Source organism: Anastrepha ludens, chromosome 2, assembly GCF_028408465.1.
Source record: "Anastrepha ludens isolate Willacy chromosome 2, idAnaLude1.1, whole genome shotgun sequence".
Lineage (NCBI taxonomy): Eukaryota > Metazoa > Arthropoda > Insecta > Diptera > Tephritidae > Anastrepha > Anastrepha ludens.
The window spans coordinates 17628987-17648928 of record NC_071498.1 but is presented as its reverse complement, the minus strand read 5'-3'; the positions used below and the strand labels follow the sequence as shown (position 1 = coordinate 17648928).

Genomic DNA, 19942 nt, shown 5'->3' with positions numbered 1-19942 from the left:
CTCTATGAACCTCTCTTTATCAGACAGCAACAATCTCACTATTCCCAATGCACAAACATTATTGTCTCAAATAATTAATAGCACAGCACAACTACACAATACTGATATTATATTATTATTATTAGAAGGCCATTACGCACTGCGACCAGAGCTGATCTATTGTGAAAGGCCTATTTTGTAACCCTAGAGTTTTAGGCTTTTTAGAAATTTTAGCACAGTTTTGGGTTCGTTGTTCCAAAGATTGCATGGAGATACTACGATACCACCAAGGTGGTGAAGTCTTTGTCTGCCCAACGCAGGGCATTCACAAAGCAAATGTTCTGAGCTTTCTATGTCCATTTCGCAAAAGCGGCAGACATTGGTCTCGGATAGACCAATATTGTTTAGATGGTACCTCAGGCTGCAGTGACCTGTAAGGTATCCGGTTAAAAGACGCAGATCTACTCTGTTTAGTAAGAGAAATTTGTCAGATATTCCTTTGTTGGGACTTAGGAATAGTTTGGCTTGACGCTGACCGGCACAGTTTAGCCAATGTGCGGCAAGTTTTCTTTCCTCCCATTTCCTAAGGAATTCATTAATGTGGCCTTTTGTCAGTCCACAGAAAGGCTCAGGACCAGTAAGTTGCATATTTGCTCCTTGTTTTGCAAGGTCGTCAGCCATTTCATTTCCCTCATGTCCTTCATGTCCCGGAATCCAACATAGTGTTACTGTGTTGAGGTTTCCTAACGTGCTTAGGAGGTTTAGGCAATCGTTTACCAATTTAGAGGTGATGGTTGTTGATAGAAGGGCTTTTAAAGCCGCTTGGCTATCTGAAAGTATGTAGATGTGAGTACCTCTCATTTTCCTTCTAAGGCATTCTCTCACACATATTTCAATGGCATGTATTTCTGCCTGGAATATTGTTGGGTAGGATCCCATCGGAATCGATTTTTTGAATTTGGGCCCATTGATTCCTGCCCCTGTTCTACCATTTTCCAATTTGGACCCATCAGTAAACCATAGCTGGGAGCCAGGTTTGAAGGTGATAGAGTTAGTTCTCCAGTCTGTTCGTTCATTGATTATAACTTGGAAGTTCCTGAAGAGTATTGGTTTGGGTGATAGTATATCATCCCTACGAAGAATGGGACTATGTAGGAAGTCTTCTAAGATCTTTAAATGTCCTTTCATATCCCCACTTTTAAGTTCAGATATACCTTTTAGTCTTAAGGCACTCGAGCGAGCTTCCCTTTCAATTAGAATTGGAAGCGGTGGTATGTTCAGGAGCACACCCAATGCATCCGTGGGACACGTTTTCATAGCCCCTGTAATACCAACACATACCAGGCGATGCAGTTTGCTTAATTCGTTTGCCGCCTTTCTTTGCTTGACCTTGGGCCGCCATGCTAAGGATGCATAAGTGACTATGGGTTTTACAACTGTGGTGAATGTCCAGAAGGTCATTCTAGGGCTTAGTCCCCATGTCTTACCAAAAAGCCTTGTACAGGCAAAGAATGCCCTTGTGGCTTTTGAAGTAACTCTCTCAATATGGGAGTTCCACGTAAGCGTTTTGTCAAGACTAACGCCAAGATAGTTCGCTTCTGTCGAGAGTTCAAGTGTTGTTCTGTTAAGGGTCGGACATTTGAGATTTATGTTCCTTCTCCTAGTAAATGGTACAAGTGTTGTTTTGGATGGGTTGATGGAGAGCCCTTTTTCCGTGCACCATTTGTTTATTAGTGTAAGGGCTTGCTGCATGCGATCCGAAATGGTTTCCTCATGCCAGCCTAATACATAAACTACTAGGTCATCAGCGTAACCCTGAGTGTGAAATCCTAGGTTATTCAGTTTGTGGAGAAGTTCATCTATGACTAGAGTCCACAGAAGAGGAGAGAGTACGCCACCTTGAGGGCAACCTCTTGTGGCTTTAATAGATTTGATTGTTCCTCCTAGTTCGGTGCTGATCGTCCTAGATTTCAGCATGAATATTATCCATCTAGTGATGGGTTCAGGTACCTCCTTTAGATATAGGGCATTATAGATTGCCTCATAGGAGGTGTTATCAAAAGCTCCTGATATGTCAATAAATGCACATAGAGCTATCTGTTTGGACTCAATAGCCTTTTCAATAACTGTTACCAGGCTGTGTATTGCAGTCTCAGTGGATTTTCCCTGTTGATAGGCAAATTGAAGTCGATGCAGTGGGAATTTAGCTAGATTGTATTCCCTAATATACTGATCAACTATCTTTTCCATTGTTTTGAGGAAAAATGAGCTGAGACTAATTGGTCTGTATGATTTAGGCAATTGTTCGGGTTTTTTCCCTACCTTTGGAATAAATACGACCTTAACCTCAGCCCATTTTGTAGGCAAATACCCTAGCAGTAAGCTTGCTTTGTATAGTCTGGTCAAATTAGGGATAATATGGTGTGCACCCTGCTGTAAAAGACAGGGGAATATCCCATCAGGACCAGGAGATTTGTATGGGCTGAATGTTGATATCGCCCATTGTACCCGCTTTTCATGGAATAGCTTGTTTGCTAGTTTTAAGTTCTCAGCACCCGCAGATGTAGTGGCTTCTGCCGGTACAGAGATCTCGTCTAGCACAAGTGATCCAGGGAAGTGAGTGTCCAGCAGAAGTTGACTGGTTTCCTCTGGATTCTTTGTGTAGCTTCCGTCTGGCTTTTTCAGGGTACTAATGCCGTTTGAGTGATCTTTTAGTAGGGCTTTTTGGATACGAATAGCATCCGGAAGACTACAAATCTTTTCACAGTGATTCCTCCAAGTAGCCCTTTTAGATTTCCTCAATTCTTTATTGTAGTTGGTTAGGGCTGTTGAGTAGGAGGACCAGTCCCCCATTGCTTTAGCTCTATTCCATAGGGTTCTTGTTTCTTTACGCAGGTTGGAAAGTGTACTATTCCACCAAGGAACATTTCTTTGTGGCTTTTTCACTTTTACTGGGCAACTTTCGTGAAACGCAGATATTATGTTTGAATGTAGTTCGTTCGATTCGAACTCAAGCTCAGATATAAGCTGAATGTGACGCTTAGAGCAGTTAACACTTTGTTCTAAATAGAAGTGAAAGTAGTCCCAGTTAGTTTTTCTGAGGTTTCTGTAAATTGTCATTTGTGGTTTGGTTGCACCTATATCGAATCTAATATGTCTGTGATCCGACATAGATGTTTCCTCTGACACATGCCAATTTGAGACTTCGGACAAAACATTATGGCTAGAGAGAGTGATGTCAAGGACTTCACCTCTGATTGCATTAATGAATGTAGGTTCGTTGCCTCGGTTTAGGATAGATATATTATACCTAAGTAGAAATTCAATAAGGTACTCACCTCTTGGATTGATGTTTGTGCTTCCCCACGCTGTGTGGTGCGCATTTGCATCACAGCAGAGGATCCACCGGAGACGTTTTTGCTGACAATATTCCACCAGGGCTATAACCTCCCTTGTTGGAGCAGTGACCTCATCTCCTGGAAGGTAGGCGGAGGCAAGTACTACCTCATGCTCACCTTTGCTCGTTGGCACTTTTACCCAAATCGCCACCAGGTCTTCTGTAATGAACTGTGATATTGGGATAAAGGTTAGTTGATTATTTATTATCAACGCCGCTCTGGGACGGTCTTTGTTGGCAGCATATATCAACTTACCGTTTGCGCTCTGGAGTCCCTGAATGACTCCTTTACGTACCCATGGTTCTTGAATGAAAGCTACATCCAAGAGTTCTTGGTTAAATCTCCTCGTAAGCACGTCCGAGGCTGCTTTTGCGTGATGGAGATTTATTTGAAGGCATCCGAGTTGCCTTCTGGTGTTGTAGGGTTTTTGCTTAGGCCAGGTCATCTAGTGATCCTTCGTTTGGCAATGGCTGCCTTTTTCTTGCCTCGGTTGCTTTTCAGCAGGACTGCTTCCTCAGCGGACATCTGATCCCCCCTTCGATCCTTCTTGTGGCTGTGCGCTTTTTTATCAGCCTGCAGCGGGGGTCGCATGCGGATACCCTCGGCCACGTTATGGCGCCATGTGCCGGATGTTGTTGGCTTTTCTGGCTCGTGTCTGGAGCAGCTGGCCTTATCGTCCTGGGCTATTGAAGCCGTTGGAGTCAAAGTTCCCGCTTTCTCAGAGCTTTGTTTCGCCGAGGGGTCGGGGTCCTGTTCGGTAACCTTAGGCGGATCAATCGGGCCTTTAGATTTTGGCCGAAGTTGGGTTTTACCGAACCCGTAGTTCAACCAGTTGTTGGAAGTCTTTATGACTTCTGCGGAGATTGGGTCAATAGCAATGGTAATTTCTACCACAGTACCCTTGCGCACTCTGTTGAGCACCCGCCAGTCATTGGTGTTGAGGCCCTCGTTTTGGCCGTCAAGGAGGCTAATGATATCCTCAGTTGAGGGGCTGTCCAATTCTGGAAAGTGACCAACGAAGATTTGTGGGCGCGGTATGTCCGCCTCCTGCACAATCTTCAGCTGTGCATCTTTCCACGGCTTCAGCTTAGGAACTACCTCCTTTAGCCAATTAGCCGTATCATCGCAGCCGCATGATATAACTATATATCCTGGGCGAAAGGTGCAGCTATTAAATTTGGGCTTTGCAGCGCCAGTCTGCTTTTTCCTTATCGCCTCCAGGATAGCATGTTGTATGGCCGTTAGTCTTTCCGTCGACCATACTGTAGTGGGATAGTCAGGAGGAATTATTCCCAACTTCGTGCTACACGCCGCGTCTTTGTAAGACATTTTTGTTGAGTCTACCTTGACTTCTGGATTAGGCACTGCTGCCTTTGGTCCTTCCGTTTCGGTAGGCTCTTCTGCCTTTTGTCCAACGCTAGAGCTCCCCTGTAAATTGGCACGTTTAGGGGAGCTTTGCTTTGGCGTGGTGCTGCTGGAGCGTTGTCGCTTCAGATCAGCTGGTTTTTGAGCCAACTCTCTTGCCTCGTCAATGCTGTGACCTTTTCTTAGGAAGTACTTTAGGCGCTTTCTGGCGGCACCGCAAAGCCGCACCTTGTCTTCGTCCTTTCTTCCTGCGTCACGAGTGGGGGAAGATAATAGTTTCTCCTCTTCCTCTGGTGATATGGTAGAAGCTTTGCCATCTGGCCCCAGGGCCATGTCGTCAACTTCCATATCGGTACTTTCGCTGACAGTTGGAGGGCATTGTTTGCCCTTAGCTGCCTGCGATGTTGTTGGTAATTCGGCACTATTTACCGAAAGGTCGTTATCGACCTGGTTTATATTAGGCACTTCTGCCTTTTTTAATAAATTGTTTGACTCTGCCATGTGGTCCCACGAGTGAAGGGGAAGGGAAGGTCGAGCCACGACAGTGCCCCGGTGTCGCGGTAAGGCTAATTACAACCAGAGGGCGCCCGATATCTGGAGGTCACCGTTATAAGACACACTTACGTAGTGCCATTCATCCTATAGGCACGGTTCGAATTACACCTAGGATTACGGGTTTTTTCGAGTTATGCCTCTCTAGATCCGCCATTTTTGGTTAAAAGCAGGGGCACCTCGTGCAGGAGTGGCATTCTACCACAATGGTCGGTCTTTAGGCTACTGGCACAACTGCCATACGCCTCTGTGTGCATTCCCCCGAGAAGCAACGTACACTTCACCCCCACTGATAACATAACGCTTCCCAACAATTACTCACATCCCTCTCTAACTCCCAATCTCTATGGCTCTAATCCACCTGCCGACATGGAACAGTAAAAAGAACTCTTACTACCGAAAACCAGTTTTTCGCTAGTAGAGATTCTAAACTTCACTCAGTTTGCTTATCATGGTACTTAAGATTCTGCAATGGAATCTTAATGGTTATCTGAATAATTATAATGAGCTCACTTTACTCATAAAAGAAAATAAATACGACATAATCGCTCTGCAAGAAACCCACCTTCACTCAAACCCACCACCAAACAGAATACCGAAAAATTTCTCTATCTACACAAACAACGATATAGAACCGAACTCTGTAGCAAAAAGAGGAGTTGCGCTGCTTATAAATAACACATTAGAACACACTGTAATAAACACGAACACCAATATTTTATCGATCTCAGTTAAAATTAAATCTAATATCCATTTCACAGTAATTAGTACTTACATATCGCCTACAGATAGCCTCACAGAAATTGATTTACAGCATCTCTTTCCAAACTCAAATACCCCATTCTTGCTTTTGGGCGATTTAAACGCCTGGAGTCCGCTTTGGGGCTCCCCGACCTTTAACAAAAAAGGCAGAATAATCACTAACTTCATTCAAAACAGTAATTTGATTTTACTTAACGACAAATCCCCAACACATTTTTCAACAAGATCCACACACACCCACATAGACCTTAGCATCTGCAATCCTCCCCTCAACATCGCTGCTGCATGGAAAATCTTTGATGAGCCTTACGGCAGCGATCACTACCCAATTTCACTTAGCTTATTTAATCACAACACTATGCCACACACAGAAAATACCAAACGCTACAACTTAGAGCTAGCAGATTGGACCTCCTACCAGACCCTCATAGATTATCACTTTGAAAATCTTACACTAAACAGAAACAACAGCAACCAATCAACAGCAATCCTAACAAGAAAAATTAAACTTTGCGCGAACGGATCAATTCCCACTCGTACACCAAACCATCACAGTCGGGTTACTTACTGGTGGAATGAAAATTTATCCTCTCTCAGACGCGAAAAAGTTTATCTCTGGAAAACTGCTAAGCGCAACCCCACAAAAGAAAATATTTTAGAATACAAAAAGGCAAATGCCAAATTCAAAAGAGAAGCCAAAATTTCGAAAAGGGAACGCTTCGTAGAATTTACCAGAGATATAAATCACCAAACCCCATCAAGTACGCTTTGGAAGAAGGTTAATATCCTACACGGTAACTTCCCCTCAAACAGAATACATGTCATACAAACATCCGAAAACTCTTCCGCATCCTCTAATGAAGAAATGGGACGTTTCTTCGTGAAAACGTGGTCAGAACTTTCTAAAAACCGAACTTTCTCCAACGAATTTGTCTACAAAAAAAATCTTTATACCAACCCCGTCAACACTGGCTATATAGCTGATAAGATAGCAATGCAATTAGAAGCCCCTTTTTCTCCACTGGAACTCAATGCTTGCATTTCGACACTTAAAGGCAAAACCCCAGGCTTAGATAACATCTCTTACCCTCTCATCAAAAACTTACCGCTTATAGGAAAATCTAAACTATGCAGCCTTTACAATATAATTTTCACAACGAGCATAATCCCTCAACAATGGAAAACCAGTTTAATTATTCCAATCTCTAAGCCTAACAAGCCAAAAATTACCATTGAGGGATACCGCCCCATATCACTTATACCTTGTTTATCAAAAGTCATGGAGAAAATGATAGCACGAAGACTAATGTGGTTTGCCACAACAAAAAAACTCTTTTCAAACCATCAAACCGCCTTCAAACCAGGATGTGGCACAATAAATGCTTTACTAGCACTCGACGAACAGATATCTAACTCCATCTCCTCCAAGAATCATTTTTCAATACTTTCGTTAGATATGGAAAAGACCTTCGATCGGGTTGGCTTACATACGATAATAGAACAGCTAATAAACTGGGAAGTCGGCCCAAAAATTATTAACTATATACGCCACTACTTACAAAATCGAAAAATTTGTGTCAAAGTCGGCAATAAGATATCTGAGCAGTGGCCAATCGAAAATGGCATCCCCCAGGGGTCACCCCTTTCTGTAGTCCTATTTCTCATACCATTCGACCGACTTAGTTGTCTTATAAAAGAACACAAGTTTTTCAACCACGTTATTTACGCGGATGACCTTTACGTTTTTACGACTGTTCGGAATATCGATAATTTCTTATTCCAAACAAACACTTTACTCCAAAAAATTTCTAATTGGTGTAATGCCAGCGGAACAATTATATCTACTAATAAATCTAAACATCTACACATTTGCTACAAACAAAATTGTCAAGACATAAACATATGTATAAATAATAACAGTATTACTAATGTAAATAGTCTTAAAATACTAGGCTTAGTGTTTAATAATAAGTACACCTGGAATGATCACATCACATATCTACACAACTCACTTCAAAGCAGGTTGAATGTTATAAAATCTTTAAGCAATATAAAATTGGAGAGCAATTCCAACACACTTGTGCGAATTATAAAAGCGACAATATTAGCTAAAATAGATTACGGCCTTCCAATATTTTCCCTAACTTCAAAAAGATATTTATCAAAATTATCATCAATCTACCATACAACAGCAAGGCTGGCCATTGGAGCATTTCGTACCACCCCCATCATAAATATATTAACAGAAGCTGGACTCCCAACTCTAAAAGGTCGGATAGTTTACATCAATACAGGGATGATTTTTAAGTTAGCATATAACGAAGGATCCCCAGTTCAAGATATTTTGAAAAAAAGATTAAAAAGAAAACGTAATACGAGGGGAACTTCTACCCTGCAGAAACTTATAGAATTGGTAAAAGAGGAAGATATATCAATTACTCCATTACCAACACTCCCACTTCGTGCACCTCCTTAGACTCTGGAAAAAAACTCTATCATGCTTGACCTAACGAAATACAAAAAAGAAACTACACCTATATCAGTATATTTACAATCCTTTCTAAATATATGCAACTCACATGTAAACTGGAGAGCCCTATATACAGACGGATCCAAAAACAGTAATATCATTGGGTGTAGCGTAGTGGACGATACCTCAACAATTCTATCTGCAGTACTACCATGGTACTCATCAGTCTTTTCAGCAGAAGCAACAGCAATCCTCTTTGCCTGCCGATATGCCGCAAAACTTAAGCATCGATACCTTATATGCAGCGACTCCTTAGGAGCAATCCAAGCAATCTTAAATGCTAATTTTGCCGACCCAACAATATCACAGATAAGAGACATTCTTATTGAATACTCCGGAAAAATCAAGCTATTATGGATTCCAGGCCACATCGGAATACAAGGCAATACACTTGCCGACTCTGCTGCCAAATTAGCCACGAAATCCCCGGTTAAACTCATCAATACCATCAACAAAAAGGACATTAAAAAACTGGCTTACAAAAACTGCCTAAGAAATGAAATTACCCAATGGTCTGAATATACTCATTACTACAAAGAGATAAACCCAACTCGTCAGCCAACAACACTACCAACAAAAATAACCAGAAGGCAACAGATTATATACACCCGCTTCCGTCTAGGACACACCAGGCTAACCCAACAACATCTCTTCCAAAACGTCCAACCACCACTCTGCTATTTTTGCAACGATGCGAACTTAACAATACCACATATAATCGAAGGATGCCTAGCGCTTGAAACAATACTCCAATCTATGGCCAACCCCAATATAAGGGAATTGCTCTCAAATGTGACACACAGCAACATAAAAGAATTTATAAGATTTATAACTAAACTAAACATTTACTTTGAAGTATGATATATATATACATAAGTCTTATTTGTACACATAGTAGAAATAAATTAATTTTAAGAAGCTGATGGCCTTAGTTGCTAACGCTTTTTCTAGATTGTTAAGGCATAAATAAATAAGAATAGTAGGATACGAGATTGCGCTATGCCAGGCCGTGACGTCAACACAAAAACAAAAAATAAGAAGAGGAAGATAAGTGAAAGCAAAGAAATAACTGCATTTAGAGCAAAGCACATTAAATAGGTAGTAAATTTTTAGTTTTTGTTTAAGTTAGTTTGAACTTTCAATTTTTGTTTATAGAATCAAATCATTTTAAGGATCCCTCTTTTTGTTTTTGCTCAACTGCTCAAGGCTTCATTAACATTCGTGCTTTTACAATTCAACAGGCAGTAGTTCATTTTTATCATTTTGTTTAATTTTTTTTATTTCATTTCATTTATTGCCCAAAATCATTTTAACATAGGAGTTTACAAAGTTATGATAAAATTAGATTGTTTAGCATTATCCTAACATACATTTGTATTTATCTAGGAGTTTAAAACTTATTTATTTATTTATTTTTTTTTTTTTTTTTGATGTATACAATAGGTTATGATTATTATTTTGTATGTCTTTGGCATAATTTTGAAACTTATTTATATTCTCCCAACAGGGACTTAGAAAGGAGATAACGTATATTAAACTTCTATAATTTATTTGGCTATAAATTTATCAATGTTATAAATTGCATTTTCATCGTTGAAGTTGTAAGTATTGTATCGCCGATGATAATATATTGCTTTACTATTTTTATGTTACATATTATTATTTTTTAGTATTTTTAAATATATTGGTGATAAATGTTTTTCTGTTAGAGGTAATGATATTTCCCTTGCCTTTGACAGATATTTGTTTATCATTTCATTTTCTATGAATGTCAGTTTACCAACAAATCTTACTGACAATTCCATTAAGAAATAGTCTATGCGTAATATTTTACATTTTTTATATAAACTTTTATTAGAAACTCTTTTCCGAAAAGTACCACTTCTGTAAGGTTGGCGGTTAAGACCGCTAAAAATTCTTAAAACATATCGTTCAAATCGTCTTAGCCTCTTAATTTGGTTCGACGAAATGTTGAACCATATCGGATGAGCATAAGATATGATTGGTCTAATTATTTGTTTGTAAATATTTATTTTAATGCAGTTCGATAATTAAACAATCACAATATTCACTGACTGATTCACAAATAAGCGAACAAAGTAGCGGTTTGCGAAGGGCGTCACCTTTATATTCTCTGCATCATTTTTTTTAATTTAGTGAGTCTGGCAACTACAAAAATTAAGCAATTGTATGACTTTGGCGTTTGACATTTGACATTTTTTATTTGTTTGCCAAGCAATTTGCTTCAGTTGAATAGTTTTCTTCCATAGCGTATAAATAAATAAGTAAGTAATGGCTTCGTCGAGTAACGAGAATGGCAATCTTATGGACGAGTTCGAGGAAGCATTTCAGGCATGCCTTTTATCGTTGACCAAACCAGAACCCAACACTGGCACAAATAAGGATGAAATAGAACTGGAAGTGCAAAAAACCACAAATCGGTTTATCGACGTTGCCCGGCAGATGGAAGCCTTCTTTCTTCAAAAACGCTTCCTCGTCTCAACGCTAAAGCCAGATATGTTAATAAAAGATGAAAATCAGGACTTGCGCAATGAAATCGCCCGCAAAGAGCAACTACTCAATAAACACTACAGTCGCTTAGAAGAGTGGAAAGCGTGCTTGTCCGATATACAAGCAAATCAAGGTGTACACAACAGACCCATTGGTGGAGTAGGAAGCACAATAGCTGCTATGAGTGAATCGGTTGGAATGGGCGCGACGGGAATGGCCGGACCGGCTGGTCTAAATATACCACAAGGGCCTAATAGACCAGGTGTTGGCGGCATGTTAAGCAACATGCCGGCATACGGAGTAGCTAGACGATTTTAAAAATATCAGCTATTAACTATAGACACATTTTAATCCACATATTCAATGTCGAAACTTTTTCGGGTTCAATAAATTTAGAGAACTACTAAGTACTTTTATGTAAAAGTTGGCGTTAGTTAGCTCTTATCAAAAATTGAAAAATTTATCGAAAACTCAACAGTCTCACTTTAAATTTTTGATATTTTTTAATTAAGCTTTAGTAATATTCACTAGTACTATTGTATTTGAATATAAGTTAAACTTCTTATCAAAAAGGAGTAATTGCTCATACATTATCCATGTTTTAGCTATTACGTCAATTACTATTTAATAGTTACTTAAGTTTATAATCATGTGTTGCACATACAAATGGTTGTGTTTAATTTCTCACATTCATTCATATAATAATATTCTAAAAAGAACTCTCTTTAAGAGGTGCTGCTACCGCTGTTTTGTTGTGTCACAGTTGATTGCTTGTCCGGGGTATGTTGCGTGCTGGTAGTAGCGCCACTGCGCGGCGTTAACGAGACCACTTTCATATTTTGCAATGACTTCAGATTTAATGTGTTGCCCTGAAAATTAGGCGAAAGGAATATCTGTCCACCACCTTGTACAGCCAAGACCACACGACCAACATTCGATGTTTTTGCGCCCTGCGAATGAATAAACATATTTTTTTATAATGTGCAACTGCCTATTGAAAATATTACTTGTTGAGCCGTATTCTTGACAGAGACAACCTGTGTCTGAGGCTGTGATTGATGGTGGGCTGCTGGAACTGCCTGCTGTGACTGCTGCAAACGTATTGTCTGCCCGCTGCTGCCGAGCACCACAGTCTTTGGTAAATTCATCGTTGTCGCATTATTTGTTGCTTCAGCACTGCTATTCACCACCATACTGCCAGCTGCAGAATTACCAGCAACAAAACTTCCAACGGGAAGTGTAGCCACGCGTTGCTGCATTGTAGCTCCAGTCGACGCCACTGTTTTCACAGACGTGGGCATTTGTTGAACACGCAATATTTGATTACCCATAATAACGGTTTGCATTTGACCGCCGGAGTGTGTTGCAATTACGCCAACGTTACTGTTCGGTGTAGCTCCCTTGTTTTGTTGCTGCACAAATACAGTATAGAAAAATGCATATTAAATTCGGCACATATTTATACCATACAATAAATAATAAATAGGTAACTCACATTTCTCTGTAACTTAACCGTCTGCCCTCCAATTACCATTCCAGTAGTTTGTATTTGTTGGGGCTGGCCGGAGTTTCCAACGTTTTTAGTAACTGTTGTTGCTGGCTTGGTGGCAAATACCACCTGCTTTCCTTGTAAATTACTAATATTAAAGCTACCTCCTACACTCCCAACGTTAGTTGCATTTTTGATCAAGCGTATGTTGCTACCTGTGGTTGTTGCACCAGCCACAGAATTGGTTGTCGTTCCTGTTTTGGCGAGCACCTTTGCAATTTGTGGTGCTGTCAACTGTCCACCAGCTGACACCAATATCCGACCGGAGCCCCCACTTACCAGTGTAGTTTTCGTTGATGTATTCGTACTATCAGCGGCTTGCGTTGTATTAGACCGCTGGGCATTTACGCTTCGTGCTTGTGAGACAACTGTATATGTGGTTGTATTCCCGGTTGATGGCATAAGCTGAGGTTGTTGTTGTTGTTGTTGCTGTATGACATTGCTTGTTTGTACGCTTTTAACTATGGTGCCAACATTACTGCTTGGGCTGATTTTCAACGAACCACCACTACTTTGTTTCTGAAGTAAACTTTCTAATGAAATTATTTGTCCACCAGAAGTTGTCAGGATACGAGTACCGCCCGCTGTTGCAGCTGTGACAGCAGAGTCATTGGTGGATATTGTGATGGCTTGCTGCTGAGACTGTGCATTTGTAGTTCCTGTCTTTAATACCCGTGAAATACCTTGCCCCTGAGAAACCATTACAGCCACAGCTTTACTGTTTGCCGACTGCGCGCCTGCAATTCCACCAGATGCAAGGGATGGTATCACTGTCAGTGTTTGAGCGCGCGGTACTACTTGATGCATTTGTTCCACTTGTTGAGTTTGTGTTTGCGGTGTGGCATTGCCACTAGAAACAACTTGCACCGATTTGAAATGAATGTTTTGTTGCTGCTGATTCTGTTGCTTTATATTCTGCAGAAGAGCTCGCTGTTGCTGAGAAGTAAGGTTGGTTGCATTAATAGTATGCACCTTCCCAGTAGATGTTGCTGGGAGGGTTGATGCGGAGGTTTGTGAGCCAACAGACGCCGCTGCACTGCCCGCAGACTTCTGGATGACCGCAGTGGTTGGTGTTTGTTGCATAAAGATGGTTTTGCCTATTGTTTGTGTACCTGGACCGACTGACTGAGTAACAATAGAAGTGTTTTCTGGAAATACGAAATAAATTAAATAGTCTGAATTTCTCAATTTGATATGTTAATTGTAATTACTTAAAAATGTGGTCTTATCGATGACACGTTGTTGCTGATTTGATGCAGGGGATGAAGGAGAGGATTGCTTAACGACAATATGTTGGCCTTGCTTTTGCTGCAACGTTGCAAACGTTTGTGGTGACATTTTTATGAGCGTAGATCCACTGGCAGCTGTCACCACCGAGGCGACACCACACGTTTGTGTGCCGCTACTACTGCTCATAAGCGATATGTTTCCTATGGATTTGCCCTGCTGCGTCTGAGACCGTACAGCTCCTGCGCCACTGCCGCCTGTCACAACGCGATGGCCAATAACATGTACTGGCTGTTTTCTACCACCAGCAGGGCCGGTCGACGTGGATTGCAAAATTGATTTCACTCCGCCGCCCCCGATACTCGGCACAAGACGTATGATGTTCTTCGCTTGTGTCTGCCTTTGTTGTTGCTCCGGTGTCGTACTTTCAACATTGCTAATGAACTGTGCATTATCCATATAAATCGTCGCCGTACCTTCACCTGATACTGAAGAAACCGGCAATGTCCGCAAATTTGGTTCCTTCGCTACAAAATTTTGGCCTTCAACGCCTGCAGTATTTGTAATGGCATTTGACATACTTATTGGGATTATGAAACCATGCGTATGTTTTTGTTGCTGCTGCTGGCCTATAGAGTTTTGTTGTTTGAAAATTTGTTGATGTGAAGCTTTGGTTTTTGACGTGGAAGCTATTGTTGACTGGCCCCTAATTTGATTGATGATGATCGGTTTGTTCAGCGCTACTTTCTTTCCACAAAGTGTGGCACTCAAAGGCGAGGACTGTTGCGTGGTTAATGGAACGGGGGCACCCGTTGATGTTGTCACGACTGTTGCATTCGAAACGTGCACAGTTTGAAGACCAGTTGGCGTAGCAATAATTATCGGCGTAGAGTTGCCGCTTGCAGAACTCAATGACGATATGTTAGATTTGGTTGGTGACATAGTTAAACTTAACTGCTTATTGGCTTTGTTTTCCTCTGCAGTGATTTCAGCAGACTGTGTGCTCTTTGCGAGAATTGCTACGCGCTGCTGGATTCTCTGATTGTGTTGCACCTGCGCATCCATGCCAAGGGTGTTGCTGACTTGACGATGCTCTTGTTGCCGTTGCGAATGGGACTGCACCGTTGATTTAAGCAACGACTTTTGTTGTTGGTGCGGTATATTGTACTTTAGTGGCGGCACTGGAAGTGAGCGGTTCACCGATGGTTTAGATGTAACGGATATAAGCTTTTGCTGCGTTATAGCGCTTTGACTACTAACTATAATTGGGTTTGCTGGTACCAATGCAGGCATGGAAAAGGTAGCGCTGGCTTTTGGCGTGTTGTTGGCAACACTTACGATTCCAACATTGTTCTCATCGTCGCCAGTAGTGACAGCATTATTATTATCGCTTATTTCAGATATTGCTTTGGCCCCGGAGGCGCCCTTTGCTTTAGGTTTCCGATTAACTACTTTTTTAGACTTTCCAATGCCTTGATGTTGCTGGTGTATGCGCTCGAAGTCCTCTTCGCTCCGATTACGGTGGAGATAGATCCATATCTTTCGCTTAGGATCGTAGCGTACACACGGATCATGTTCCGTGTGCATACGGTCCAAAGCCCCACTCACAGTTGTTTGTAGCACATTTTCGCCTTCCTTCAAATTTATGTATTGCGAGCTCTTCAGCAGTTCAGCGATATCGGCTCGTGTACCTTCACCATTTGGCAGGCGGGCGGTGGCATCCCGGACTAGTGTTAGTATAGTGACGAAGTTTGGACGATTACCGATCATCATGCTATGGCCACGGGCCTTTGTTAACGCATACATTTGTGTGTATATTCCTTTCACCGGGCCAACCACGCTTTCATAGTTATGCATCCGGTACGTGTAAGCACGGTGTGGCTGGTCGAATCGTTCACGCTCCTGCCGCTGGAACTCAATGACTTCCTCGGGAGTCGCCGCACATACCGTCCATGTTGTGGGAAAGCGTGGTGGCGGTGGTGGTGGAGGCGAAACCCCACCATCATATGATACCGGAGCCTCCTCTGCTTCTATGGAGTGGCGGCGAGTAGTAGATACTCCTGTAGCGTCACTTGATGCTTCTGTAAGATGTTGACAAGATGCGGCCGGCGCTTGATCTGATACATCGTAGCGACGTTGCAACCAATAGTTACACAATATTGATAGGCGGGCATCAGAGTCACGACCGGCTCCAATCCACTGAAAAATATCTTGCTGTGGTTTGAACTCAATGTACGGTACATATTCTTCAGGTTGGTCGGTAAATTCACCAGCCAGAAAATTTATGGCGGACATTAGCAGTGCTGACCAATTATCTGCTTGAGCATACCAGTCATTCAATGCCGTAATAGGATTACGAAGCCAAACGTCGATTCGTGAACGCAATTCGTTGTATTGCATTCTATGAAGGGATGTAGCGCAAAAGAAATCGCGTATAAGCGAAAAGAAGCACGCATGGGTCTCTTGTATTAATTCCGACGAGACACCAATGTTTGCAGGACTGATTGGTTTCGTAGATGAATTTAGTGGTAATGTTTGTCTTTTAATTGGGCTTACTATCGCCGCAGCGGTAGGTGAAGGACTGCATGTCATGGAATTTGACTGTGAATGCGAACGATTTTTTTCAAAAGGTGCTCTGTTCATAGGTAATAAGGGCTCTAGCTTGGGTATGTTCTGTTCAGCTATTGAATCACGCTTTTTATTATCAGCCAGTTGAAATTTACCTTTAACACCCAAACTACCGTTCTCTTCCTTATGAGGTGTTTGTAACAGTTTCTGTGGCGGTACGTCGCTGTGTTCAATGGTGGGTAAAACAATCTCATTGGAAATGACGAAACGCGGCAAAGCCTCCTCGCAAGTACCATAAGTTTCAACCTCTTCCTGTTGTAATTCCACTTCTCCGTCGAGTATGTTAAAAGGCGCACCATCTTCAGGCAGGAATGGATGTTGTATTGCGGAATTTGAATGGTCGGCCAAATGTGATTGAAAATGCTCGGTCTGTTGCTCTTTTACTATTTTCGCACTGCCCTCGATTGGAATAGTAATGGATTTAGGAGCCTCATTTTTGGCACTCCGTAAAGTGTCAGTATTTCGTTCAATAGACTGAATGGGCACTAACGCTGGGGGTTCCATATTTGGGAGAAATTTTGTTTTTGGTTTTCGTCCCACTGTTTTGCCCATGCCAAAGAGGTGCTTAAAGTTGCTACCCATCTGAGCTCTTGCACATACATCTCGCAACCGTATGTCCGAAGTTTCAAAGTCAGGTAAAGTCTGAAATGATTCAAAATTTGCATATTTACATAACATTTATACAATTTCAAAAATTACTATATAAAGGTTTACCGGTTCTGTAAGCTTACGACGTTTGTGATCGCGGATATATGTTCGAAAATTTCGATTCGATAAACGCTGCTGTTGCATTTGCTGGTCAGCGCGTACTGCATCCTCATCGGTAAGCTCATGACGCCGCTTGAACAATGTACTGAAGATGAATCGGTCCGTAGCAGGTGCAGAGGGTTTTAATGCTGTGGAGACATCAGCTTTTATACTGTGGTAAAAATCGTCCATCTTACTATCGCCGGCACCGAATTCGTCTTCATCAGCACTTAACTCGCCTGCTTTAAAGCCCAGTTGTTCTGAAATATGTTCTATTTCCTTCCGAAATCGTTTCCGAGAGCGCACGGTACACAACTTTGTATCAGCATGTAAACTATTCTGTTCCCGCCTTATGGTACGCTCTGAACGAATTGCTGATCCTGGAGCTGATTTATATACTGTACGTAATAAACGTTCTCTAGATAGAAACAACTCCTTTGCAAGCTGACTATAGCGTTCACATCTCTGAAACCTTTGTTCACGTCGACGTGATTTGGCAATGCTTTGACGCAAACGGAGAACGTCCGGTCTGTAGTTTCCATCTTCCAATTCATGTTGAAGGTCAGTAAGCGGGGAATGACCAAACCGTTTTAAATCGCAATTGAACAACATTACCAAGGTGCGCTGTCTCTCGAAAGCTGCTTCTTGAGGTGTAACCAAATTTGTAAATTTCGGTAAATATTGCTCCAGCCTTGCGCGGGTTGACTCGGGAAGAATATTCCATGTATCTGCAGAAAAAAATTCGTGGAATACTTTTACATTTTCGCATAGACCGCGCGGTAAACGCAACACTTCGCTGTTAATTTTAGCTAATTCAAGTGCATCTAATTGCAGCTCGTCACTGTCCGATGTACATGATGTGGATGAACTCACACTAGTACTGCTACTCGAATTGGATTCACTAAATTCGAATGCACCACCCGAGGCACTCATCTCGGAATCAGACAGAGTATTTCTCGTATCCCGTTTGATCCGTTGCAACATAATCGCACTACTTTTTGCTATCTATATCGATGTTTTTTCTCAGTTTTAGCCTTTTTACTGCAATGTAGAAATTTAACAAACCACAATAGTCAAAATTATTTCTCTATACCGAAAAACGAAAAGTAAAATTTTCCATTGAATGCAAACCTTCTTGCATCATCGTTTGTACTTTCATTGCAAGTACAGGCACATTATCTGTACCAAAATTATTACCAACTTTACAGGACTTTTATATATAAATTATTTATTTTCACGGCGCTTCAACAGTCCACGGCTCGCCTATTGTAAAAAATTTGGCTTTTATCCACGTTTTTTACACCTAAATATCACTCAGTAATATCTTTTACTCAGTTATGTCTACGTCGAAGGTGCGCTGTGAGCAATGCGGTTCCCTCATTAAAAATTTTTTCCTCATCTGAACATTTTTTCAGCTTTTCAATTTATTATTTTTCGGACGCAGCCTCTCATTTTTTAACTTTTCCAATTTCATCGTGCATTGAACATACCATGAATTGTCACTTACTTGTCATTTGCAGTACATTCAACCATATTTGGCGCATTCACGGTTACTATATTATCAATATAAATATTTTATACCCTTGAACACAGTGAACGAAAACTGTACTCAAGTTCAGATTATAACGATTTGTAGGGTACCTATTTAAATTAAATTTCATAGGAAGCTTAAAAAAACTACAACCTACTGGGTGCTGTGTTTGAGAAATTTGTATGTATGAGTTTGATGGCCTTAAGATATAGAAAATTACTTAATTAAAGCTGTAATACAAGAATACAAAAAATTTCCGAGTTCATGGGACAGGTAAAACCCTTTTAATAGCTATATGTAATATAAATATGAAAGCTTCTCGTACCGTCGTATTTGTGTTCTTTTTTAAAGAATTGAGTTATCCCTTTTCAAAAAATGTCTCAAGTACTGGAGAAAAATTTCTTATTACCAAATATTTCATTCGCTTTTCGTGAGTACATTGATCTCATTGTTTATACCAATCGTTCATCCATATTCTTTTGTGTTGCACTTTATTGAGACGAAATCAACGGATGAAAATTGTAATATAGTTCCTATTCGATTTATGACTCTTTCTTTTCGCTTTGTTTTTCATAGTTAGTGTGGCACAACAGCCAGTTGTAATTGGTGGAACTGGTAAGTGCTTTTACGATATTTTGTGCGTATATGTAGTTAAATTTTTATGTAATTAGATGTAAGATTATATGTAAATACTTACTAAATAAATAGAAAAAAAAAAATTAAACACATTTATCTGAATTCAAATTTCACTATCTTAAGTGAATTGAAAAATTAAAAACAAATACTATACACGGAGTTAAATGAAGTACATTAAAAACGGTTTTTATTTCAGAGATTAATTTTATGTAGAATGAAGTCACCTAGAGAATTCTTGCCTTTTTCATTATTCCTTAGGTGAACTCTACACGAACAATAAGTATAGCGATATTTGGATTGCAATACTGGATCGTGATATTTATTAATCGTGTAGAGTGAAATATTGAACGGATCATGCAATAATCATTGAACATATGCATATTTATTTCGCCAGTACGCGTCGTTTTTCCATCATATCGGAAGTGGAAAGGGATTTTCTCAGCCGTCGGTCTAGACGATAACAGATCACTAAATCTATTTGAAATAATTTATTTGAAGACTAGAAACTTTTTGAATATGCTTTTTCA

The 19942-nt window shown here is 40.7% G+C and overlaps 2 protein-coding genes across 4 annotated transcripts; one reads left to right on the top strand and one right to left on the bottom strand.

Moving 5' to 3' along the window:
* The first annotated feature begins 10791 nt into the window (after window positions 1-10791).
* On the top strand, window positions 10792-11520 carry LOC128864114 (mediator of RNA polymerase II transcription subunit 28). The gene has a single exon (XM_054103626.1). It carries the CDS (start codon window positions 10879-10881, stop codon window positions 11413-11415), a length of 537 nt encoding a protein of 178 aa, XP_053959601.1. The 5' UTR covers window positions 10792-10878; the 3' UTR covers window positions 11416-11520.
* A 90-nt stretch (window positions 11521-11610) lies between these two features.
* LOC128864096 (uncharacterized) lies at window positions 11611-18731 on the bottom strand. Of its 3 annotated transcripts, none has more exons than XM_054103606.1 (6): window positions 18342-18731; window positions 17216-18289; window positions 13858-17143; window positions 12593-13794; window positions 12105-12509; window positions 11611-12047 (listed from the first exon to the last, which is right to left on the bottom strand). In XM_054103606.1, exons 2-6 carry the CDS (start codon window positions 18230-18232, stop codon window positions 11823-11825), a joined length of 6135 nt encoding a protein of 2044 aa, XP_053959581.1. In that variant the 5' UTR covers window positions 18233-18289; window positions 18342-18731; the 3' UTR covers window positions 11611-11822. The 3 variants fall into 3 exon arrangements, with proteins under 3 accessions (XP_053959581.1, XP_053959573.1, XP_053959591.1); XM_054103598.1 differs by having other exon boundaries at window positions 18380-18731; XM_054103616.1 differs by having other exon boundaries at window positions 18446-18731.
* Window positions 18732-19942: the final 1211 nt, after the last annotated feature.

What these genes read in the sequence shown, in the direction of transcription:
- LOC128864114 (XM_054103626.1), top strand. Translation starts at nt 10,879, where the DNA reads ATGGCTTCGTCGAGTAACGAGAATGGCAATCTTATGGACGAGTTCGAG.
- LOC128864096 (XM_054103606.1), bottom strand. Translation starts at nt 18,232, where the DNA reads ATGTTGCAACGGATCAAACGGGATACGAGAAATACTCTGTCTGATTCC. An exon ending in CGATAAGACCACATTTTTAA is followed by an intron (nt 13,795 to 13,857) that starts GTAATTACAATT and finishes TCGTATTTCCAG; the next exon opens with AAAACACTTCTATTGTTACT. An exon ending in TCAAGAATACGGCTCAACAA is followed by an intron (nt 12,048 to 12,104) that starts GTAATATTTTCA and finishes ATTCATTCGCAG; the next exon opens with GGCGCAAAAACATCGAATGT.